Source organism: Astatotilapia calliptera, chromosome 19 (assembly GCF_900246225.1).
Source record: "Astatotilapia calliptera chromosome 19, fAstCal1.2, whole genome shotgun sequence".
In the NCBI taxonomy this organism is placed as follows: Eukaryota; Metazoa; Chordata; class Actinopteri; order Cichliformes; family Cichlidae; genus Astatotilapia; species Astatotilapia calliptera.
Window position 1 is genome coordinate 17,924,171 of NC_039320.1, and position 26,639 is coordinate 17,950,809.

The 26,639-nt window shown below is 43.6% G+C and overlaps 1 protein-coding gene across 1 annotated transcript; it reads right to left on the bottom strand.

The window, feature by feature from the left end:
- crip2 (cysteine-rich protein 2) lies at positions 1 to 26,639 on the bottom strand. The gene is made up of 8 exons (XM_026151788.1): positions 26,445 to 26,639; positions 6,773 to 6,867; positions 3,710 to 3,767; positions 3,331 to 3,462; positions 2,553 to 2,621; positions 2,327 to 2,421; positions 1,731 to 1,788; positions 1 to 1,484 (listed from the first exon to the last, which is right to left on the bottom strand). Exons 1-8 carry the CDS (start codon positions 26,485 to 26,487, stop codon positions 1,417 to 1,419), a joined length of 618 nt encoding a protein of 205 aa, XP_026007573.1. The 5' UTR covers positions 26,488 to 26,639; the 3' UTR covers positions 1 to 1,416.

Below are 26,639 nucleotides of genomic sequence, written 5' to 3' on the forward strand. Positions count from 1 at the left end.
TCACACCATGTGTAGTGTTTTGTTTATTGCAATTCATGAACAGAAAGAGGGAGTTGAGAATCTGTCACGCGCAAATGAAGACTTTCTGCAATATTTATCCAAGGGATTAAAAAGATGAATGCGGCAGGGCGATTCGGCTCTACGAACAGCGAGCCCTGCAGGGTCTGTTAAGCCCTACGATGTACAACAGGTAATAAACAAACACAGTAACAGTCATACAGTAATACTAGGATGCACATTCTTACAGAATGACTTGTCTGAAGTCTTATTCTTTCTACAAGCTACGCTACTTTGTTCATTAATGGCAAGAAATATAATACTTCAAATAATGCGTCATCTCTCGGAAAAATAACAGCAGGGTTACTTCTTTGAAAATAATAATAATAAAAATCTTGATCGTAGAGATTTATACAGCTTATGCAGCCTCATTTGACCTCCTTCAAAAAAGAAAACACAAAATCAGTCCCAGGAGGGCTTCAGTGGCTTGAAACTCAAAGGACTTGAATGAAAAGAATAAATACAGGTTTGTCTGCAGCCCAACCTTCCTTAAACTTCACTAAGACTTCATGTATATAACTGGGTCAGAACATTTGTTATGTATTAGCACATCATATATTATTATCCAGATTCTGACATACAGTTTATTTGCTCAGTTCTGAAAAATCATCAACAATCGGCTCCGACATCCACATTCCCACCTTCTAAACATCATATCGGGACTTTTTCCCCCTCTTCTCCAAACAAAATAGATTTTTCTCCCTCCACATGAGGAATGTTGTCAGGTGGCCAAACTAAAAATATGGCATTTGTAAAACACAGATTTATTGGCAACGTGCTACAGAGCACCACCTGTGTCTGCAGCACCCACGGGGTGAAATTCCTAAGGCTGTCAGCACGTCACAGTAAAGACCTGCACCTCCCTTACCCACAATGCACTTTTTTGCACACCTGAGAATCCCATTCTGATTGTTTTTTTTCTTTAAAATGAGCATGCATGATCAAAAACATTTGTTGGTCAGGCTGTTTTGTGGGTAAAATATTAGAAAATTTAAGACATTTATGTTTTAATCTATTGACATTTATCGTGTTCATATACATTTAGAAATGTGTAAACATTGCTGGTGTGCAATATCATTAATGTGGGAATGCTTGATGTGTTTTGTGCTCCTGCAGCAAATACATTTAACACATGTCTAGGCAGCATTTGTAGTCAATGAATCATTCCTTGTGTAGCTAAATCTGATCCAGCTAGCGCAAAGGGGAAAAGCAGAGACTTAGGAGAAGATCTGGAGCAGAAGGCTGGTTGTCTCAGGTACGGACACACAAGTGGGGAAGAGAAAAGAGGCTACAAATAATACTGTGGTTGATGGTCAGTGTCGAGTGGAGAAAAGAGGTGAGGCTGAGGGGACAAAAGGCTCAAGGCTGGGTCACTGCACTGGGCTCCTTGTCATAGATGTAGCTGCCCACACCACCAGTGTTCACACCTGGAAAAACCACAGGGACACAGCAGCGGGAGTCAGGGGTTAATCAAGAGGGAGAGGCAAAGCTACGACATGAGCAGGACAGGTTGCGACGCATTTCCTGTATTTTTAACCTCGGAGTGGAGGAAGCTTCTGTGAAGCATACAAACTTATGATGAAACAACTGAAATGTGTAACATGTGCAGCTCAGACATTCTGCTTCAAGTGTAGCTGATAACTGGTGGGTTGACAGCACCCCCTAGCGGTTACCTTTGGGCCCAAAGAGAACAGCATAGCATGGTTTGTGGCAGTAGGGCTGGCCATCATGCTGTAATGTGAAAAGAAAAGAAAGATTAACACGACCATAGCAATAAGAAAAAGGGTGACAGCTCTCATTTCTGCTTTATTTTAGAAAGATTAGTTAATTTACTTCTGCAAATGAGCAGATCTACTTGTTGTCAGTACACCCGACAGTTCAGACACCCACATCTTTGGAGTGGGGGAGGAAAACCCACGCAGGCACATGCAAGCACCACACACGGTGAGGCGATGGTGCCTACCACTGTGCTGCCCCCATATCAAATCATTTCTTCTTTATTTGTGTAAAGCATTAACTGCCATACTGTTAAGACTGTCTAATATTTTTAAACCAGTGAGTGTTAGACAAGCTTTTTAAGGGCAAACTTGACAATTCAGATTTGGATTATATGTAGCAAACCTGCTAATTTAAGAGATTTTAGGTTAGGAATACAAAGAGTACGTTCTTGTCATATTCAAGATGTTTTGCCTCACTTCTTTTCTCAACTCTTCAGTTTTTCCACTTTTCTGTTCTGAATTCCTTCCGCCAAAACACCCGTTTTTCTCACCTCTGCGTGGCTGCCAGCAGCAAGAGTCTTGCTGCACCTCTCGCAGCGCAGACAGGGGCGATGCCAGTCCTTGCCCAGTGATGTCACCTTCTCGGCTACGGTGGAAAACACACACAAATGTATACAACCCTGGTGACACACTGTAGCAACCACTTCGCAGATTCACACCTTCTTGCTCAGACACGTTTCTTAATACCCCGTTTCCTGGAAGCGTGAAACTACTTACCGAAATACACCTTCTTGTTGCACCGAGGGCACAGGTTGGCCTCCCCAGAAAAAGTGGTGATGCTGCCAGCTGTTGACACATTACAGGCACATTACAATAGTGGCAAAGCAAAGGGGAACGGTTAAATAAATGACCACCTGTTTTCCCAGGTGTAAAATTTAGTCAACTAATAACATGGGGTAATAAAAATAAAAATGGACCAAGTGCTAAGCAGCTTTTACACACTTCAAGGGAACAATATTGAGTAAAGACACTAATGCTGCTGATTTAGATACTCTGGTTGCCAGTTTTAAACACCTTCCTGCAGGAGCCAATCATTTGGTCTGCTGCAAACAGCAGATGGAGTCAAAAGGCAAAGACAACATGCAACACCTTGTTCCACATGCAACACCTGACCTTAACTACTTTCCTCTTTATATTTCAAGAAACTTTAAAACCTTCTTTCAACTTTCCTGATTTTGAAATGATACGAGTTCACATCTTCATATCATCTACTGCCCAAACGTAGCTCTCACATAATGAAAGTTTACAGAAATGCCAAACAACTGAATCCACACTATTTAAATACTTTTGCATCTGCTCTTGTCTGACACATCTAAAAAAAATAAAAAAAATCCCCTTCAGGCCTCAAGAGACTTTGCACACCGACTTTCTTATCACCGAGTCAGCCGCTTCTTGCAAACACCCAAATCTTCATCGGGTGGGGAGAAAAAACCCCAAAAATCCTACCAGCTGAAAGAGCCACAAATTTGCAGCATGAATACACTTTCCTGTTTACCTTTTGATGGTGCCTTGGGTGCGTAAGCACGCTTCTCTTCAGCTTTGGAGGCTGAATCCACGCTGGTGGGAGACCCGTTGTTGTTGGCAGGGGTATCATACACATACGAACCTGCTCCACCAATGTTCACACCTGCAAATGTATAAGAGTGAAGTGAGGGGTGGACTTTGGTGGCGAGGTCAGTAACAGCAACACAGAAATGCAAAGAAATGTGGAAAAACAAAACAGATTTATTTTTCCTGATAAATCAACCAATTTTCCATATATCTTATTTATTTATTTCATTTTTTTGCTTATTTATTTGCTTATTAAGACGTGATAACATGGTGTACAAAGACCTGACAGGAACTCAAGTAGGTGAAGTTGACTTGCACTTCACCTTTTGGCCCAAAGAGGGCAGCATAGCATGGTTTGTGGCAGTAGGGCCTTCCGTCATGCTGCAGGAGAAAGAGAAAAACACCATGACTTATGGATGAAACAAACTGATACAACATCCATATAAAGGACAAAAATATATATACTGACGCAAAAGGGAAAACTGGGCGTGACATTTCTGAGAAGTCATATTTCTGACACTCCTTTCTGATGTCACATTTTTAATTTTGGTCTTTTATTTAGGTGTATGAAAAGATGGAGTGACTATATCCAAAAATGGAGCTGACTCCTGTTCATTTCCCCCCTTCACCTCACTTCTTCCTAATGATGATGTCACTGTCACAGGTTACTTTGATGACAGTGGCCGTATCCAAGCAACAGGCCTGTGTTGATAAATTCACGCCACACTTCACAGTGAGCCATGTGTCTGCATATGCGGGAGCGCTGTGAGTTTCCACTTGAGGAAGGGGAGAAAAAAAAAAAAAATCTAGTCAAAAATGGCCTGTTGCTGATGCATGCTGGGAATGTGGCGGTCAATGCAGGAGCATGTGACCAGCCTGGGTAGGGGATCAGGGCTGAGAGCCAGGGTGGCCACTGGTCCAGAGCTCAATGCCCATAGATGAGAAGAATCAAGTAATTCAGCAGGCTAGGTGCCAGGCTCAGAGTGGTAGAGGTGAAAAAAACAGAAAAGACCCCACAAAAACAGGCATTTGCCGTTAAACAACGCACATACCCACAATCCCCTCTGCTTTGGCCACATGAGCTCCTTTTCTAAGAGCAAAAAAAAAAAAAAAAAAAAAAAAAAAAAAAAAGCCTGCTCTTTCAGCTTTAATAATGTATCAACCGGGACAGGATCAGCTACTGTTAAAGCAGCCACACACTCCTTTCACGCTTCCTGTTAAACACTTACGAGATCCATGAAGGTAGGGGTGCCGATGCCAGGCTATGAGTAAGTGACTTTCTCAGAAAACAAAGGGCTCCTCTGTCAAGAGTGTACTGTTAACAGCCTCATGTACAGAGTCCTCCTATGGCACCAGACATTACCCATCCAGAGCCAAAGAGACCCTGAAACTGGATTATCCATAGCAGAACGACCCACTCTGTTCCCAGCAGTTCAACTCCTACATCCTGAAGTTTAAATCTGTCTTTTCCATCTATTCTTCTCAAATTTCTATTCTTTCCTGACCTTTTTTTTAATCCTCCTGTTATGCTCTGTACCTCAACAACTTCTCACTGTTGCGCTGGACTGGAGGTGCCATGTGAAACAGTAAAAGGAAGGTGGATTAACTTCAGACTTCTCACATTCCTTTATTTCCCCTCATTTTATACACAGCACATGTTGCACTGTAGGTGTTTTAGGATGACAGGTTTCCAGCATTTTCCCCCAGACAGTTTCACCTTCTTTACTGCAAGTTGCTTAATTTCCATTCGGTTAACCCTCATTCATTTCATCAGCGCCTAAATTTGCCACATTTACACACATTCAAGGTCCAATGTGGAGACTTTTCCCATTAACTCTTTGATTGCTGGTCACTGCATGAACCAGAGAGAGCTGCTTCCTTCCTTTAGCCCACAGACAACTGACCGCACTGGGCTTCATCCTGTCCCTTTAACTCCTTTTAAAGAAGAAGTTCACAACCCTCTGCATACCAGGTTTTAGATGACATCAAACCCTCTCCCAGGCAATCCCACAGTCCCTTTACATTTAAAAAAAAAAAAAAAAAGAACTGTCACATGGACTGGTTCGGGTTTGGATGCCGTCCATGGAGAGAGAGGGAGGACGGAGAGGATGGTGGGCAGAGAGAGTGCAGGCCTCAGAGAGACTGTGTGACTACTACATTACTGTAATCACAAAGAGATTAAAACAGCAGAGCTGCATCCTTTGCGGTCTGCAGGGAAATTGGTTTTGTGTACAAAGAGGCTGAGATCATATCCTCCTTAACCAAAGCGAGAGACTCAAAAAGGTGTCTGAGTGACATCCAAGAAGGTGAAATTGAATTGTTGGCCGGCCTATGAAAGGCAAATAAAAAGGGCGAGATAAGAAAACCCCCAGGGTGAAGGTGCCAGATCGTGAATAGTCAGGGGAAACTACAGTATGCTGAGACATGATAGAGTGGTTTGGTTACACAAGACTGAGAGGAAGGATCTGAAAGCGACTCATCCTGCAGGACTAAAGAGGGTCAAATTCCCATGGGGACAAAACATATTGACAGATGCAACCAGACATAAAACAAGGAAGGAAAAGGGACATCCCCTCAGCAGTTTCCTGCAAAAATTACAAAAGGTCAGTGAAATAAACTCCCCCAAATACAAAGCTTCTATTTGAAAAGACTGTATTCTTTAAGTTTAACGAGATTTTAAATATTTGAGGTTAAGACACCTTTTTTAAGTTTCCCTCAAAATGCAAAAACTCCCTGTGGAAAAGCCAAACGTCTTGTGTCAATTAGTAATGTTGCAGACTTGATTCTTTCTGGCCACCTGTACTGTGCTGCCATTATTATTTGCAGAAAAAAAGGCTTAACTACTGGAAATGGAACTTGCATTAACAGAAAACTAGTTCATAAATAGCTTATCGGTCGCTATTAAGAGGACAACTTTAATTAGAGTAATTCACATCAGTGCTGAGTGCCATATCACTGTCCCGCCTGCAGATACAGAGCCCCCCCAATTCAATTACATTGCCAGCAGAAAGTTATATTTTAGCAACAAATAAAAATAAAAGCAGAAGTGTCACAAATGTGAAGCAAACTACAAAATAATCTTTCTTCCATATTAATCAGTTTGAAAACCAGATTATTCCTGTAAGCTGTTTGGCAATAATAACCCCACGTTTGTTATTCATCAAGCAAAAACAGTCCTCTGATTTAAACTTCTAACATGCCAAAATTGGCCACTTTACTGTGGCACTTCATGAATTTCTGTGAGCCATTAGAGCAAAACACTTAATGGAAAACTAAACAGAAGAGATTAACAGACGATGGGGGAAAATGCTTAGCTGAAGAACCAGATAAGAATTTGCACGCATGTAGATCAGCAGCACACAGCAGCACCGTTAGCTCTTACTGACCTCAGCGTGGCCCCCGGCGTTCAGCAGCTTGTTGCAGCGGTCGCATTTGAGGCACAGTTTGTGCCAGTCCTTCCCCAGTGATGACACCTTTTCAGCTGCACAAGAAAGACAAAAAACAAAGAAAGAAGAAGTGCATGAGTGCAACCACGGGCATAAAACAACATTTATATAGATTACTTGAAACAACAGCCTTTTATTTTCCCCATCAGCTGTGTTGGGCTTTGTGCGTGCTGTTCAATCAGTCATCGCCTGGAGGAATGACGTCCCTCATTGCTTCACTCTCCACAATAACCTCGTACTGTATCTCTGTGGCCCGATTGAAAACCTGTCAACATGCCAACTGGGGATGAGGGGAGAGTGGGGGGTTGGTATAGGAGGTGGGGAGAGTGGGAATGCCTGTGTACCGCACAGGATGCTGTGATGATGTCACCGAAGGATAGACGGACAGCTGTGTTAGTCCCAGACCAGCGTTAGCAGCAGGGGGTTGCCAACATCTAACCCAATTCTTTTGTGTTACACCCACAAACACACAAACACCCATCCCCCGATTTACAGTATACCCATCCTGCTGGATGCGGTCCTCCAACTGCATTTCCATTACCCCCCCCCCCCCCCCCCCGAGTCATCCAGTCGAACTGGCCCTGTAGACAAGCCAGGGAGCCTTATTATACACTTTCCAATAATAAATCACCACTGCTTCAACACAATGAGCCCTAAGGAGTCACAGAGGCAGCAGAGGAAACACCTTCCCTTATCAAGGCAGGGCACAAATAGCCGGATACGGGAATCTGCTTCCTTACATACCCAAGACTGGAAAAAACACAAACATATGCACATCGGGCATGCATTCATTCCTTCTGATGTTGTTTTCTTCCTGTGCTATAAAACCAGGAATTCAAGTTGTTTTAGGACTTAAGAAATTTGAGATGTTGAGTCGTGAAACAGTCCTTTTGCTACATATGATGAACTACTACAGGAGTTAGCTTGGCTAGCTAGGTGAAGCTCACTGACAAAACATCTGTCTGAATTCGCAAACTTCCACTAGGATACTTTGATATGGAAGCCCTGCTTACTAGTGTAACGCATGATTTTACCGGGTTGTGTGCATTTAATGACAATCACAATAGCAGCACTGTCTCAGGCTGGAACAGATTGTCTTCTGACCAAACCTCATTAAAGTTATAAGTTTTTGCTTTATGAAGGCATTTCTTTATTACATCTAATTGAAATCAGAAGAGCACTGTGGTCACGTGTCAGCAACAATTTGAACAATAATAAAAACTAGACTTAAGATACGAAGACTCTCGACTTTGAGAAAAAAAAAAACAAGGAAAGTACTGAAAGCACTTGTCTATTTTTATATCCAATCCAATCCAACTTTATTTATATAGCACTTTTAAAAACAACAAAGTTGACCAAAGTGCTTTCCAATAATAAAACAGAGATAGCAGTTAAAACCATACTTTAAGCATACAATGAAATCAATAAACAAAACAAATATATAATTGAAAAAGAAGATAAAAATAAATCAACATGAGTAGAATAAACAATAAGATATACAATGAATAAGATTAACAAAGTAAAAAGATTAAGAATGACCAACAGCTGACTAAAAACTGACTACAAACTGGCTCTGATAATACTCCTAGAAGGCCTTTGAAAAAAAGTGTGTTTTTAAAAGTGATTTAAACATTTCAAGTGTTGGGGCCTGCCTAATATGGAGGGGCAGTTTGTTCCATAGTTTGGGGGCCACAACAGCGAAAGCTCGGTCTCCTCGGTGTTTCAGTCTCGACATGGGGACAGCAAGGAGTGACTGGTCAGATGATCTGAGAGACCTTTGTGGAGTGTATTGGTGTAAAAGGTCTGACAGGTAAGACGGAGCCAGGCCATTTAAAACTTTAAAAGCAAGCAATAAAATTTTAAAATGAATTCTAAAATGGACAGGCAACCAGTGTAAGGAGGCAAGAACAGGGGTAATGTGCTCACGTTTGCGTGTCCCTGTCAACAGGCGAGCAGCAGCATTCTGGACCATTTGCAAGCGTGATAGTGAAGCCTGATCAATACCAATATAAAGTCCATTACAATAATCAAGGCGAGTGGTCACAAATGCGTGCAAAACTCTCTCCAAGTCACAAAAAGAAATAAAAGGTTTTACTTTAGAGAGCTGCCTCAACTGAAAAAAGCTTTTTCTCACCACTGTATTTACTTGTTTGTCCATTTTAAGAGCTGTGTCAAATTTTACTCCAAGGTTGGTGACAATTGATTTGACACACGATGTAAGAGGACCCAAGTCAGATGGAGGGACACCAGGTCCATTCGGCCCAAATATAATGACTTCAGTCTTCTTTTCGTTAAAGTTTAAAAAATTCAGAGCCAACCATGCTCTGATATCCTTAAGACATTCTAAAATAGGCCTGAGGGGGTTAAGGTCATTGTGTTTCATCGGTAGATAAATTTGACAATCATCTGCATAAAAATGAAATGAGACTTTATGTTTTTTAATAATATGGCCAAGGGGAAGTAAATAAATACTAAAAAGAAGGGGCCCAAGGATGGATCCTTGAGGTACACCACATGGGAGGGGGACGGAAGATGAATGAAATTTACCAAGTGAGACTGAAAAACTTCTATCAGAGAGGTATGACTTAAACCACTCCAAGGCAGTGCCTCTAATTCCAACATGATGTTCTAGACGATAAATCAAAATATTGTGATCTACTGTATCAAAAGCTGCTGTGAGATCCAAAAGCACAAGTAAGACAGACTTCCCAGAGTCAGCAGTTAATAAGATATCATTAAAAACTCTCAAAAGTGCAGTCTCTGTGCTGTGAAGTGCTTTAAAACCAGATTGAAATACCTCAAAAATGTTTTGACTCTCTAAAAAAGTCTGCAGCTGTGAGCACACACAAATTTTATATCACTAAAATTTATTAGTATTTGCAATGATTGCAAACTTCCATATGACAAAAGAGTAAGTTCTGAGCCTTGTGTATCTGTGCGTCCTACTCATTTTGGAAGCAATAGCACACCTCAGGTCATGATGCACTGCCTTTCTTCTGGAAATGCTGTTTGAACAGACCGTCTTCTGTTAATTTTTCTACAGCGTCTTTATATTTTGGGCTCGTCTGATTAAATCAACTTTGTTCTTTGGATAACCAAGTTAAATTTGATTTGATTTGATGCGAATGACAAAAATTAGATTTGGACTTTGGTGTGGAAAGGATCGCTTTGGGAGATCTGATTACACCCTGCTGAGGTTTCCACTTACAAACAGTTTCACTGGCCATTACAACAATGAGACAAAAAGGGCAACAACAAGGCCCTGGAGAATAGTGGAAAGAGGGGGATGCAGAATGATACATGTGTAGCTGCTGCACATACATGTGACAGAAAGATTTGCATGGACACTGTAGCTCCTTTTGATGTTTCAGCTTTAACTCTAGCAATACTTCACAGGAAAGACCTTTTAACCTGTTTTAACCTGTTTGCAGGATTAGCGCATGCATTTTCAGGTTTCTTTCACATCTTTACAGTATCTTGAGATGATGTTTGAAGAGAGTGCAAATACAACCAATAAGGGTTCTGCCTTGTCTGTATGAGCGTTTGATTTGTTTCATCATAAATCTGAGGACACGAATCTACTTCTTGACACGTAATTCAGTGTTAAAATAAGCTGCATAAATGGGCTACAGGTAGCCTGCCAGGGCAGATTCATGAATACAGACACACCTCCAGACAGATCTGAAGTCAGTGTATGAATGGAAACGGACGTCAGAGCCTCGCCAGCATGTCCTTGTTCCTCTATGAGTGACTGTCCACTGTTTGAAGGCTCCCTGATTTAAAAGCCGGCTGCTGTTGTAAGAGGAGTGAGCTTGTCTCTCTCTGTTATGTGATGGGGGAATATAGAGTGGGGGAGTTATAGAGTGGGGGGAGGTAGAGGGGATCTACATCCCCCGAACACTAAAATAAAGCTAGATCATTTGGATTTGGGTATGTCATTTGACAAGTGTTACGAACTTGTATGTCCGTGTGTTTGTTTGTGCAGGTGCTGTGTTTTTGTCTATGTTAATTTAGCTGTGCCAGGTCCCTGTTCCGATTGGTGCGTGGACTTACTGCCCTGGCGTGATTGGATCCAGCTGGAGGACCCGCCCATTAAAAGGAGGCTGGAGTGCTACAGCGGGAGAGGCCCTCGCGTTTCTCCTCATCACCCAGCAGTAGTCCTGTGGTAGCCGCTGGCTGCAGTATACGCTTGAAAGTTGTGGAAGTGGAGTGGGTAGGGGTGAGCTGCCATTTCTTTTGATCACCCGTTTTCTCCTGTTTTGAGTTAGTTAAGGAGGTCAGACTCTGTCTTTATTTTTGACTTTATTTTGGTGAGGTCAGGGGTGCGGGATTTGTGTAGGTTTGTTTTGTTTATTGTTTTGGCCTTGGCTCACCCTGAAGTGTTGACACTCCCGTTTTGGTTCTCTTTATTCACCTTGTAAATAAATCACTTCACATCTAACGGATTTGTTGCGTGTGACTGCTTGGGTCTTGGGGAGGGAAGCGAGTGCCTCGCTCATGTTATGGCCTGGCCCTAGACGGGTCGTAACATGAATTGGGGGCTCGTCCTCTGCCTTTTCCTGTGGGTTTTTGCGTGTGTTTGGTCTGTTGGCGGTTTTCTTGGGTGTGGGGGTGGTAGGTGTGTGGAATTATGGAGTTTTCTTTGGATGATTTTGTTACTTCGCCTTCGTGGGATAGAATTGTGAAGTGCAGGAAGGCGGATTTGCTTATCATTGCTAGTTGTTATGATATTCAAGTGTCCTATGGTGCCCGCAAAGCGGAGGTTAGGGACGCTTTGTGTGCAGAGCTGGTGGAGCGAGGCATCCTTCCTGCCCCGAAGGCAGCTGTAGAGCAGCCTGATGGCGGGGGTGTGAAGGTGGCTCCGGAGGCTGAGCCGGGGTCGGATGCCAAAGGGCCTGTTAACGTGCTACCAGCCGAGACGGACTCTGATGCGGCTGAGGCGGGCTCTGACACAGCCGAGGCGGACCCTGATGCTGCTGGGGCGAAGCCTGTAGCAGCTGAGTCTGGTACGGCCGGGGAACCCCTGGCGGGGCGGTCTACGGAAGATCTCCGTTTGACCCTCCGTATTCGGGAGGTGGAAGCCCGTGCTAAAGAGCTTGAGGTACAAGCAATGCACCTCCGTGTCAGAGCTTTGGAGCTGGAGCGAAAGCCCTCCACATCTGCCTCTAGTCATCCTAGTACGTCCACCGCGGTCCCGACAGGTTTTGACATCACCAAACACGTTAAACTGGTTCCCCCGTTTCGTGAGGCCGAAGTGGATTCCTATTTTAACGCTTTTGAGCGTATAGCGGCCGCGTTGAGTTGGCCGAAGGAATTTTGGCCGCTGCTGTTACAATGCAAATTGGTTGGCAAAGCCCAGGAGGTGTGTACCAGTTTATCAATTGAAGATAGCCTGGATTATGACGTCATGAAGAAGACTGTGTTGCAGGCATATGAGCTCGTCCCAGAAGCCTACCGTCAAAAATTTAGGAAGTGTGAAAAAACCGCCAATCAGACATTTGTGGAGTTTGCCCGTGAAAAAAGTCGCCTGTTTGAACGATGGTTGCAGGCCAGTAAAGTAAAGGATCTCGAGGGGCTGAAAGAGCTTCTTTTGTTAGAGGAATTCAAAAAATGTTTGCCGGACCAAGTAGTTATTTATCTGAATGAGCAAAAGGTGACCTCACTTGCTAAAGCGGCAGTGATGGCTGATGAGTTTACTCTCACCCACAAAACTATATTTTCAGCCGCTGTCTCACAGAATACTAGGGTGGGACAGGAAAGGAAGATAAAGTCACCAAAGATAGGACTGAAAGATAGACAGGAGGATGGTGTTAATCGCGACTGTTTTTATTGTCGCGGACCCGGACATCTAATCGCTGCCTGTCCTGCGCTCCGGAGGAAAGAGCGGTGCAAAGGCTCTAGAAATCCAGCGGGCGTAGGTCTCATCAAAGTTGTCCCTTTGCCTAAATCGCATTCCACTCTCACCCGTGATTTGCACCATGTGGATGCAGAAATAGAGCCACGTTTTAAACCGTTCATCACGAAAGGCTTTGTTTCTGTGACGGGAGAAGAGAGGGACAAAGTGCCTGTTACTATTCTTCGGGACACAGGTGCGCATCAGTCGTTTATGTTGGATAGTGTACTGCCATTGTCAGATAAAACTGCTTGTGATTCAGATGTGTTGGTTTGGGGAATTAAGATGAGCGTTCTTCGGGCGCCGTTACACAAAGTCCATTTACATTCGCCCGTGAAAACGGGGCATGTCAAAGTTGCGGTGAGTTCCCAGTTGCCGATTAAAGGGGTTTCGTTTATTTTAGGAAATGACTTGGCTGGTGGGACAGTTTTCCCACCGCCTGAAGTGGTGGAAACGCCTATTTCTTCTGTCACTGAGGTTGCCGCCCCTTTGTTAAATGTGTTTCCTGTTTGTGCAATCACTCGTGCGCAGTCACGCAAATTTGATGACGTTATGGATGTTGCTGACACGTTTATGGCGACGCCAGACGGGAGAATATCTCCCAGCCGTGAGAGTGACAGAACAAAAAGCGATGTGATGAAACTGATGCCAGAGCTGGATGAGAAATTGAATAGGAATGCATTGATAACCGCTCAGCAGAATGACTCATCACTGGCTCCCTGTTTTCTATCTGCAGCTAAGAGTGCAGGAAGTGAATCACCCACTTCTTATTTTTTGCAAGATGGAGTTCTTATGAGGAGGTGGTCCTCTGACCGGTGTGGTTTGCCTGGTGCTACGCAGGTGGTGGTGCCGAAGCCACATCGAGGGCAGGTGCTTAGCTTAGCGCATGATGCCAACATGGCTGGACATCTTGGGGTGAACAAAACATATCATCGGGTGTTGCGCAACTTCTTTTGGCCAGGGTTGAAAGCTGATGTGGTGGCTTATTGCCGTACCTGTACCACATGTCAGATGGCGGGGAAACCTAACAGACCCATTCCACCTGCTCCGTTACATCCTATTCCAGTAATTGGTGAGCCGTTTGAAAAAGTAATATTGGATTGTGTGGGTCCCCTGCCAAAAACCAAATCCGGACACCAATACATACTTACAATAATGTGTTCAGCAACAAGGTACCCAGAGACAATTCCACTACGCACGCTGAAAGCAAAACCGGTGATAAAGGCACTACTTAAGTTTTTCTCTACTTTCGGGCTTCCAAAGGTTGTTCAAACAGACCAAGGAACGAATTTTACTTCAAAAGTGTTTGCACAGGTTGTGGAGGAGTTGCACATAAAACATGTAAAATCCAGTCCATACCACCCAGAAAGTCAAGGTGCTCTGGAGAGATTCCATCAAACCCTCAAAGCTATGCTGCGCAAGTTCTGCGCAGAGTCGGATAGAGAATGGGATGAGGGTCTGCCGTTATTGTTGTTTGCAGTCAGAGAAGTCACTCAGGAATCCTTGGGATTCAGTCCGATGGATCTGGTGTTTGGACACGTGGTCCGCGGTCCCCTCCGCCTTCTGAAGGAGAGGTGGTTGTCAGAAACTTCTGAAACTCAGCATAATGTTCTGGATTATGTTAGCGGACTTCGGGAAAAGCTTCACCTTGCATGTCAGTTAGCTCGAGAGAATCTGTCACATACGCAAGCTAAAATGAAAACTCGCTATGATAAAAAGGCTGTTTGCAGAAGTTTTCAGCCGGGAGAGAAAGTGTTGGTGTTGTTGCCTGTGGTAGGGTCCAGCTTATCAGCTCAGTTCGCTGGCCCATATGTGGTGGAACAAAAACTCAGTGACAACAACTATGTGATCCAGACCCCAGACCGCCGGAGAAAGTCTAGGGTTTGTCATATTAATCTGTTAAAATCGTTTCACTCGAGGAGTCCTTCGGGTGCGCCGTCTCCAGTGTGCGCCGCTAGTACTATTTCTCCCTATGAACCCTCTGATGACGGGCTACTCCAGAAAAGTGAAGCGCTGGGTAGCGGCCGGTTGAAAAATTCGGAGATCTTAAATGATTTAGACACATATTTAGTCCACCTGTCTGAACCCGCTCGAGCTGACATCACTGATCTGATAGAAAACAACTTATCACTTTTTTCTGATCACCCTCGTCAAACTGCGGTCCTGTGCCACGATATTGATGTGGAAGGACATAAACCGATTAAGCAACATGCTTACCGAGTGAACCCAGTGAAAAGGGCGATAATGCAGAAGGAAGTTGACTATCTCTTAGAACACGGTTTAGCCTTTCCGAGCGCCAGCGCATGGAGTTCGCCGTGTGTGCTAGTACCAAAATCCGACAACACTCCTCGGTTTTGTAATGATTACAGGAAAGTTAACGCTGTTACCAAACCTGATTCATTTCCTCTTCCTAGAATGGAGGATTGTATTGATAGAGTGGGATCGGCATCGTTTGTAACCAAACTTGATTTGTTGAAAGGTTACTGGCAAGTACCTTTAACTCCCCGAGCCTCTGAAATATCTGCTTTTGTTACACCGGATCATTTTCTCCAGTACACGGTTATGCCGTTTGGGTTGCGTAATGCACCCGCTACTTTCCAGCGCCTTATGGCCAAAGTACTGGCGGGCGTGAATAACTGCGATGCCTACCTGGACGATGTTGTCATTTACTCATCCACCTGGTCTGACCACTTACAAACACTCTCTCTTGTTTTCAGCCGTTTTCAGGAGGCCTCGCTTACGTTGAACCTAGCCAAATGTGAATTTGGCAGAGCCACCATCACATATCTGGGAAAACAGGTGGGTCAGGGACAGATACTGCCGGTGACCGCGAAAATGCAGGCGATCGTTGAGTTTCCAGTCCCACAAACGAGAAGGGCGCTGCGCCGATTTCTAGGAATGTGTGGTTATTATAGAGGGTTTTGTAAGAACTTTGCCACTGTCGTCGTTCCTCTCACCGATTTGATCAGTCCGAAGAAGCCTTTTGTGTGGACGCCTGTTTGTCAGACTGCTTTCGAGTCTGCGAAAGCATTACTGTGCAGTTCCCCTGTTCTTACGGCCCCGAATTTCATGTCCCCTTTCAAGCTCGAGGTTGACGCTAGTGCGGTTGGTGCAGGAGCTGTCCTTATGCAGGAAGACCATTGCGGCGTGGATCGCCCAATTTGTTACTTTTCAAAAAAATTCAACAAACATCAGATGAACTACAGTACCATTGAAAAGGAAGCCCTTGCCTTGTTGTTAGCCCTACAGCATTTCGAGGTGTATATCGGATCCAGCTCTATCCCTGTTCAAGTGTTCACTGACCATAACCCATTGGTATTTCTCTCCCAGATGCAAAACTCGAATCAGAGACTTATGCGGTGGTCCCTTCTCTTGCAAGACTTCAACCTGCAGATCAGGCATAAGAAAGGGACGGAAAATGTCATCGCGGACGCCCTGTCGAGAGCAATTTTGTAGTCTAGGATTAAACACTAGAAGGATTGTTTAATTCTTATGGAAGGGGGTGTTACGAACTTGTATGTCCGTGTGTTTGTTTGTGCAGGTGCTGTGTTTTTGTCTATGTTAATTTAGCTGTGCCAGGTCCCTGTTCCGATTGGTGCGTGGACTTACTGCCCTGGCGTGATTGGATCCAGCTGGAGGACCCGCCCATTAAAAGGAGGCTGGAGTGCTACAGCGGGAGAGGCCCTCGCGTTTCTCCTCATCACCCAGCAGTAGTCCTGTGGTAGCCGCTGGCTGCAGTATACGCTTGAAAGTTGTGGAAGTGGAGTGGGTAGGGGTGAGCTGCCATTTCTTTTGATCACCCGTTTTCTCCTGTTTTGAGTTAGTTAAGGAGGTCAGACTCTGTCTTTATTTTTGACTTTATTTTGGTGAGGTCAGGGGTGCGGGATTTGTGTAGGTTTGTTTTGTTTATTGTTTTGGCCTTGGCTCACCCTGAAGTGTTGACACTCCCGTTTTGGTTCTCTTTATTCACCTTGTAAATAAATCACTTCACATCTAACGGATTTGTTGCGTGTGACTGCTTGGGTCTTGGGGAGGGAAGCGAGTGCCTCGCTCATGTTATGGCCTGGCCCTAGACGGGTCGTAACACAAGCATGTCAAAAAGAAAAGGAGAAAAAAACCCCCACATTTAAAATAAATAAATAAAAGTTACATAATGACTGCGCCAAGGGACGATAGATGGTCTCAGTATCCCAAAATAGTAACAGTGTGGGTGCAAATAAAGCAAATAAAATGCCATCGCATTTTCCTCTACCTGGTTACGGCAACAACATTAGGGTAAATGCACCCACTTGTGTAAACAAGCAGGCTCCTCTCCGGATACTCACATTTACACTGTCAACACCAACGAGAATGTGCCAAATCCTTTTAGCCAGACTGTCTTCTCTCACGACAACATGCGATTTGCTTCACTCAAAAGCACACACAAAAAAAGGATTCCACCATGACTTGATGTAAACAATGGAAGTCCTTAAGGAAATCACTGCTGAACAGTGGTGGAGCACCTCACCTGACATTCCTTTCTGCTTTTGCTTTATAGCTGAAGTAATGCCAACAATTCATGGCTTCTAACTGCGTTGAAATAGCCGGGGGCTGAAAACAGCGGGGTGAAGAAACACCACTGTCACACAGTAGATTGCAAATATTAATGAGTGTGACTGCTGCCTAACCCAAAACACAGCAACTAAATTAAATGTGACATAAGATATAGTGACATGACACCAAGTCTTGAGCTTGCATTTGATAGCTGATCTAAGAAACTTAATACGTGGTCCAAAGAAATGAGGCCATCGGCAAGAGACCTTTAGGAGTGCCAAAAATCAGCCTTTGGTGCAAGAAAGATTTCATTGGCGAGTTAAACACCGACACCAACAGGCTTCAATAACAGCTTTATGAATGCATATATAAGAGATTTACCTTGAGCAACACCCTCAACCACTGGGCGACCGCTTTTAATTACAGTGGACATGCTGCCTGGTGGAAGGCAACCTGTCTTTAAACAATGGCATTCAACATGCTGACCACTGATGTGTTTTCGTTTGAAAACGCATCGTTTTCTCTCCGTTTTGGCCTCCACACTGACAGTCCACACTGAGATGCCGTTTTCGCACAAGGAAAACGCACCATTTTGAAAACGCTCTCAAAAACGAAGCTTTCGCGTTGCAGAGTGGACAGCGAAAATGCAGACTTTTGAAAACGATGACACGTGTTAGTCATATGATCCAGTCGTGTGACCAATAAAACTAAGATAATAGCGGAGGGCATCATACAGCAGTTTTGTTTGCGTTCAGTTTTGACAGCCCTATTAAAGCTTAATATCAGTATGTACATGCTCCAGATAGCTTTTCTTCAAATTCTTTAACTCTCACTCGCTTTTGCAACTTTGTACTTTTGTGTTACTCGCAGCAACAACTCCACCTCATTGTTAGTCCATTTAAAAAACTCGGTGCTTTTCTTCAACATTCTGCCGCGACGTTTCAAAGAGCCGGAAAGTAAATAAGCGGCAGACAGAAATGAGGCAGGTCGAATCTTCTTGCGTTTCACGCATGCGCAGTACTGGAACGTAAGCGTTTTCGTCCGTTTCAATGTGGACGTGCAACTCTGTGAAAACCACTGGAAACGATAGTGTGGACGCGGAGCGTTTTCAGACGAAAACGCCATTTTCAAATCTATCCGGGCTAGTGTGGACGTAGCCTGAATTTCTGAATTTGTTTTTTAACTGACGTTCTGGATGACCTCTGAACTCTGTAAGTAGTTATTGTGACCCAAACTGATAGCACACTGGCTCCGTGCTATTGCCATTTTACTGCCATCTCGGCACACCAACATCATTTTGAAGACACCAACTGACTGAACGGTCGCAGACCTTGTCTCCATCTTTGAAACAACCAGTTCAAAGGCAACAAGTTCATTGCACATGGTCACAATAATTTGGTCGCTTTCCCCAGTGCGACTGTAACATAAGGCTGCCAGTGGAACTGGGTTACTCTTTTATGTTGAAGAAGGAAAATAAAAACAGAAAGGCCCACAAACAAGCATCAACCAAAGACAGCTGCAATAATAGCCTGGCAAAATATCTCAAGGGTGGGAACTCGGTATTTGGCAACGACCTCGTGTCCCAGACGTCAGTTATTTACTGCAAAGTATTTGCATTCAAGCATAAAAAACAAAATCTCTTAATTTGTTGAACTTAGAAGTGAAAATAAATTTCTCCATGCAGATGCAGTCCTGACAGAGATGATGCTACTGCGGGAACACCGAGCTTTAAATGAGAAAAAGTGCTGGACGGAGGTCATCACTATAACCATATGATACCTGCACCACTGTAAGCTGCTTAACTTCATTTGTAAATTCCTGGTCTAAGCTCTTCAGTCCGTGCTCGGTTGCCCTGATTGCATTGTCAATATGGTTTAAATCACCGAGTGAGCCTGCTGCTGATCCCTCTTCTCACTGATTTATGCATTAGTCAAAGTAAAGGAGACAAAACTCGAGATACAGTACTGCACAACCCATGACCCATTTATAAAGAAATTACAGCACTAACATCCTCTCCAGTAGATCCCCAACCCAATAATCTGGTCTTATTGTTTTATTAGGAGTCACAGCATCATTATTCTAACTTTGTGTCTAACTTTTCCCCGGGAAATTGAAATCATAAGACGTCTAATGCAGAGGATAAAAACAGCAATTCAACATCAAGTAGATTCAGGATGTCTGAAAACAAATTACTTGTGTGATTGAGTTTCAGCTGGTAAGAATATCTGCTCCACTTGCAAACACAGTAGTACCTCAGAGAACTTTAAGCAGGTTATAACTTGATTTACCTTGTTTGTTCAGCTACAAGATGCCATTATGCACCAGACTGCATTAAGGCCGAACGCTGTTATGCTCAGACAAAGTTCCTCAGCCTATAAAGGGAGAGGCACCGGAGAAGGCCTGCAGCAAATGGTCTACAAACATCGGGTAATTGCACAGAACATTAAGCAACAGGACTTTAACAAGGGGTCTTCAGAGGAAATAAGCATTAAGGGGCCATTTCTCCAAATGACTTAATCACAGTTGCTTGATTGTCAACAGTAATGAAGGAGCTGCATCGAGACACCAGAGCTGACGACAGCCTGATGTACTCACCCCGGGTCAGGAGGAAATTTGTCTGCTGCCTAACTCGGAGTCATAACAGATAAAGGGGCTCGACGTACTGAAAAACATTTACCCAGCTGATCTCCCACCATGCAGTGCGGGAGGAATGTCAGCCGGGGGGGGGGCAGGCTCTGGAATCGCATATGGGTGCTCTCTTATCACTCAATAATTCAATCAGGGTGCAGTGGGGGGAAAATCTAATGTGTTTGACAAAGAGGAAGACAACAGGGCCACAGCTCTGCATGCAGCTAGAGCTCATTTCTGCAATGAGATTTAAAAAAAAAAAAATGACTGTACCGGGTCCTGGTTTGTATGTTTAAGAGAACTCTACAGCATCAAAGCCAAAGGTATATAAAAATCGGCGGTTTGAAAGTGCTCTGAATTAGCTTGACGCAGCGTGCAGACATCAAATTAGTAGCTTATATACATTTTTGCAAGTGATTAAGCGATCAAGTCTTTCGTAATGGTCATGATGTAACCCATGTTATTGTAAATATCTTGAACTCATGGCTGCCTGGCTTCTGTTCTGTTGCACCTTCTGGTAATGTGGACCCATCTGTTCAGCTTTTCCCACAATAAAGCCCTATTAAACACACTTACAAACCAAAACACACACGTGCGCGTGTGCACGCAGAGACACACACAGACACACATACTCCCTCTCCATCCTTTTTCTCATTCCTTTCATCCATCAGTGACAGCTGAGTCCACGCGGGTGTTTCGCTTTTTTGGCTTTTGTCGCAGCAGCACGATGACTGCATGTCCTAATAAGCACCACACACCTGACTGGCAGAGTAAAGGGCCCCAAAGGCAACGTTGGACTCAAGCGTGAAGGGTACACAGAGGGATGTAAGAAAGGAAAAAAATAAGCAGCCTGTGTTTCCTCCTCTGCATCCTCTTACTGTTCAGCTCTCTAAAGTACAAATACCCTCAAGGACTTGTGACCTTTTACTCAACTTAAAGACAATGGCCATTCATTTGCACCCACAGGGGAATTAAGCCTCACAAGTGACTTTGGGGGCGTTTTAAAGTAAGGAATGTGTTCATTTGTGGCATCTTTATCCTGCCTAAGTGGAATCAAATTGTTCTATTAACTTGATAGAGCTGTGGCCATCAGCAAGTTTTCTTTAAAATTTACAATCATGTTAAGGAAGGAAGCTCTGAGGGATAATTTGTTAAAAAAAAATCCATCCCCACTTGACAAGAAAATAGTTTTAAGACTGTCCAGTGCTATATCTGTTTAAACTAAAACTAAGCTGACCCTGGCACTGCTGTGTCGAACATCATAATTGATCTGTTCAGGATGAATGTGTGTCTGCAGTTCCCTGTGGTGCTCAGTGACAGCGCAGGGTGGAGAGCCATGCTAAAGAGAGGGTAGGAAACACTTTTTTGGACGAGTCTCCTGTTGGCTGATGCAACCCCATAGCAAAACTTAACTCTGGAGGTCGTCTGTCGCCTCAGCCAAGGCGAGGTTTCCTCCCCAGGCTTTCTCCCTTTCTCCCCTCCCTTTGTGAATAAAAAAAGGCAGACCGCGTGAATCCTGTTGACTGACGTAAATGGACTGCAGTTGACTCGCATCCTGTCTGGGCTGGTCAAAGGAGCCGCAGGCAAAGCACCCTCACCGCAGTCCGTCTCAGTGACATGCTCACCCTCCCCAAACCCCTACGCATGCTTACCCCTACACCACATTTCTTCTCTAACCAGTCAGGACACTTAGCCCAGCTTCAGGGTTTTCTAAAAGATCTATTCTGCATGTACAGCTTAGAGTAGCGGGCAATGCATTCAGAAGTGTAGGCAGGATCACTGAAATTTCTTTAGCTCCAGCCAGAGGTAATTTTGATAATGAAGCCCTGAGGGAAAGAGACATCATATGACGGAGGCAGAAAATGTAGCAGCTAAGTGAAATCATCTGAGCTGTGTAAAGTGGAGTATTAAAACAGAAGAGTGTGGTGTACTGGAGTGCCTCGATTTAAAAGTGCACAACACTTTTAAATTGACATGTGATTTTTAATAACAAGGACCCAGTGGTAACATCCACAATAACACCAGCATTAGCCATTTGGGGCAGCAAATGTATCTGTAGTGGCTACTTTTTGGTTAACACGAACAGAAAAAAAGAAATTTGATATCCACTGGCAAAATGTGCAGTTCCTACAGCGATTTAAATCAAGCCAATCCATATAAACCCATGTTAAAATGACTTCTTTCAATTATATTAGGGCTAAACTTAAGCATGATTGGGGCACGGCCACTTTGTCTGGGAGGTTGATGCTAGCTGTGTGCCAGGCTTTTAGAGCATTTCAAATATGGCAAATATGGCTTCCTCTATGGTTAATTGTAATAACAGCCCATCCAAGAAATCTGTACTCCTGTTACACAGGCTAAAATTCTAATGTTTTATATCTTTGGTCTTTTATATTTAGCACCAATAGGCAGTGTGAACACATCCTGTTACCTAACAAGCATATAAATTAGTAAATATCATCACTTTTGGCTCCAGATAAACCTGAGATGACCAAAAACACTAAAACGAGCAAAATGCTAATGGCTTCAAAAGAGCCTTAAAACAATGGGTGACATCATGGGGTTATCGCCATCTTTTATATACAGTCTAGTGTGTTAGTGATGGTCTAACTAGGTAAGACTAAGCAGCTACAAGTCTAGCCCACTTACTTACCGATTTGCTATCGAAAGCTAACTTTCATGTTTCGATCCACTGTTGTCATAGAAACAGTGGGTGTTTTGGTAGCTGGTTGCAGACAGGGCAAAAAGATTATTTTCAAACAGCTCCAAATAAAACTCAATCTACTGAAAACTGTTGAATTTCTCAGACAAACTTGGATTTTCTGATATATTAACCTTGAGTGACAAATAAGTCACATGGTTCATGTACATCATGCCTGTTTCTCTTGCACTCTATCATATTTTGCTTCTGAACTTCTAACAGTTTTTCCATCTCACACAAACAAAACCTGTTATCCAACTATACCTCATATCTATATGATTTACAATCTATCACCTAGTGTTCTGTGTTTTATCAGCCTCCAGTTTTTACTGGAAACCTGCCACGTGACTGCACATGTACTCTCTATGTATAGAGGGCTTCAACATAGCGATACGTTTAGAACATAAATACAACAAATTGTGCTTGCTGAACAAAATCTATTTGTAAAAAAATATAAAGAAGGTGTGTTGTAATAATGCAATCTCTAGAACGAATGTAATGAGCAAGCTATTTGGGTGAAATGCACACATCCACCTTTGTTTCCTCTGTGCCGTTATGTAACAGGTCGCACTGCTGGAAGGCTTGACCTGTGTGGGGAGGTGGGGTAGTGGGGAGCTCAATTGTCAGCACCCAGCTTAATGCCATCTCCATTAGGGGATCATATTTGTGCCTCAAAAAGGCAGAGAAAAGGGACTCTCATTGAGTGGCACACAGGAGCTGATAGGTTATGCAATGGCACTGAACAAGAGGCAACAACTCAAGAAATGATGTTACATAACTGAAAAGGCACATTCACACAGCCCACTGGGCAGCCAAGTGGAAAACAGGGTACTCTAGCGTCGACAGAGAAGACGTGAGGGGGAAAAAATAGGGGTATTGTGTAGCTGTTTGGGGTAAAAGCGGGGTTTAAAAAAAAGATGGTGTGTGGGAAACAGTGCCCTGGTCTCTGTGGTCAGACTGAGGAGACGAAAGTATTCGGTCTCACTAGAAGGACAAATGTACGGAGAGACAGAAAGAGCCCTGTGTGAATAGAGATGTCCTTTCTCATTATAATGCATGAAGCACTTTGAGAGTCTCAGTTTAAATAAAGGCGAGCCATCTCACCCCATTTCCCCCGGTCCTTGTAGTTTAAAGAAAAAAATAAACCGGGAAGAGGAATTCAGGGCCTGAGGCATTGCTGACCAAAAAAGAGGAAAGAGAGCCAGAGTGAGAAAGACTACTGAATGAAAGAGAGAAAAGGGAAACTCGCAGCAGAACACCATTAGTTCCCATTAAGCTCTCATTTGTTCAGTTAGCTGCACAAAGATGCATTGCTCCCGTTTGTTATGAACAAGAATTGCATCACTCGGCTGAACTTGGGTGCTCGAAACAAGCTCAGCGAGCCGTTTTGTCCTCCTTCACACGCCAACAGTGTCAGCAAATAGTGCCCCGTGTATTATGAGCATCTCCATACCACAGGAACTAACAGACGCGTCACCGCAATGTGGACGCTGAGAATTTTAGTAAGCAAGCCCTGCAATTAAGAAGTGACCATCTCTGAGATGTTTGCATTCTCTTAATACCAGCATCAAGAGCAGCTTCCTTTTTCTGCTACTGCTTATTTGGGTTTCTTAAAAATAAGCCTGCGCTTTTAGGCTGCAGAAGCTTTAAAAGTAGAGAAAACGTTCCAACATGTGCATCGAGTGGCAATGAAATTGAACTGTCACCACCGGAAGACAGCTGTCCTTTAAAACTGAAAGGAAAATAATAATAAAAAAAATCTCCTTTTCCCCAAACCGAAAGAATTTCCATCCCAGACTGCGGCTCACCGAGGCCACTTGAAATAATGTTCCCAACCCCCAAAGTCCTACAGTGGGACTCAGCCAATCAGCAGGAAGACCAGGTGGGGAACAGCAGGGTGGGCCCATCTATACAGCACACCACAAACCATCACCAAAAGAAGAAAAGGGGTAGAGCAAAATAAGATGGAAAATAGACAATTTTCTCCATCAACAACACATGTCACGGTGCATTTCTAAAGCACAGAGTTTTTATTTTCCACTTTACACCCCCATTCATGCCTTTCCCTCTGACTTTAACAGTTTTGCAGAGCTGAAAATTGATCTCTGCTCTGCATTTTTCATCACTCTGCAAAACCAAATGGCTGAGAGGAGGGCGTGTGTAGGTGGAGCCACTGAGCTCATCTACAATATCTGAACTTCATCACTGACACGTTGACGCTCAGCCTGTGGGCAGCTAAACTCTTCTCCCTCCCTGACCTCTCCCTTGTCTCGTCATAGTTTTCACAGCCTCCCTTGAAATGGCTAAAACTTTAATAATACCTCCATTCACACCTCCCCTGATCTCCTTCGCTGGATGAGTGCAGTTAATTTAGTACGCACTGGCTTCCAGTAGGCCTACGCCGTCATCTTCATTGCTCTCCACCCAATAACACACCCCAACCAAAAATAACTCCGCTAGCCTGGATCTCAACATGTTACATAAAAAAACATCACACATCACTAAGGAGCTGTGACTCACCCACTGCAGCGCATTACGGGTACGGTGCATAAAATTTGTATTGGAGGAAAATAAATCTTATTTGTGCTGATATTATTCCATGCCGATGACTCTCGGGACCCATAGGATGAGCAGCAGCTGGGATATTCACTGCCACCCGTGTTACATAAGAGGACTTCCATCCACTAACATAATTGGTTTTGACCCCCGTAACAGCTCAGATGTGTGCTGTGAAGTGTACAACAGATCGGTACCCAAGATTTTTTTTCCCCCAGCATGCAGTCAAACACAAACACAGAAATACTCAGAAGTTCAACTGCATAACAGCAATAAAAACAAACTGAGGAGTGAGCATGCCAAGTGCAGCTTTCAGATGTAAATGCTCTCCTTTAATCCAGCGCTCTGCGCGTAGATTACTTTGCACTGTAAACATCTGTTGCAATGAATATAAGGTGCGATCACTCTCACTGTGACCGAGTCGAAGCTCACCGCTCAAGTGGGTGTCTTGTTTTCATATTTTTATTTACAAAGATGTGAAAGATGCATTTTTTCAGGTTTTCATCCCACTGACGCAGCATGATGTTGCTCCGCTCCTCTCTTGAGTGGGCAATCTCAGCATATGGCATTTCTGCACTCTTGGCAACGGCCTGCATCAGCCAACTCTCCAAAGCCAACTGCCAGGCTTGGATGTTTACCAAACACAACAAATTAAAAATGCCACAGATCAGTGTTGAAATAAGATAAATCATTCATCCAGTCTTGTGTAGACAAGTGTAAACAGGGCATGTTTCCATTCACATAAGTTAGAAGCGTTTAGTGTACAAAAATAAAATCTATTAAATGTTTGCACTTTGTTTGCACTTATTGGGTCTTTTGTTTACACTAACCCCACTTTCACGTCAGCTTCTAGGTTTATCAAAGTATTTCTCTGTGAATCATTTACTTTGTCAGCAACCTTTAGTCTAATAAGACATGTTAGGAGGTTTAGCTGAAGGAGATATTCCTTTACACATCATTATACATTAAGTTATACAGTTAGCTACAGTTTCACAAATTCTTCAAACAAAATACACCCAGTTCGTGTTTACATTCAGAACCTCATTTAAAAATCAGCCATTTTTAGCAAATGAGTGTAAATGCTAGTGCTAGGTCAAATGTTTGTTTATTTCCAATGAATGGACTTTGAAAAATATCAAAAATAGTTTATATCCCATTCAAAGCACCGCTCATGGGATTTCTAAATTAAGAGGATTAATGTAAAAATAAAAATTACATTGATTGCTGTGATGAGTATATTTAGCTAACGAGCCAAAAAGTAATTTAAACACGCTGGATCCCTTAAACCGGGAATCACTTACCGAAATACACCGTCTTCTCACACTTAGGACACTTTGAGGCCATTTTTGAGTGTGGTGGTTCGAGTGAAAGTGATGTGTTTTGGTTGTCCGCAGCGGTTTCTACTCTCTAATCGTCCTCTAGCTCTGCTCTCAACAGCAAGTGTCCCGCTCCGCTCACAGAAGCTGGAGCATCTATTCAGCTAACGGCTCGTCATT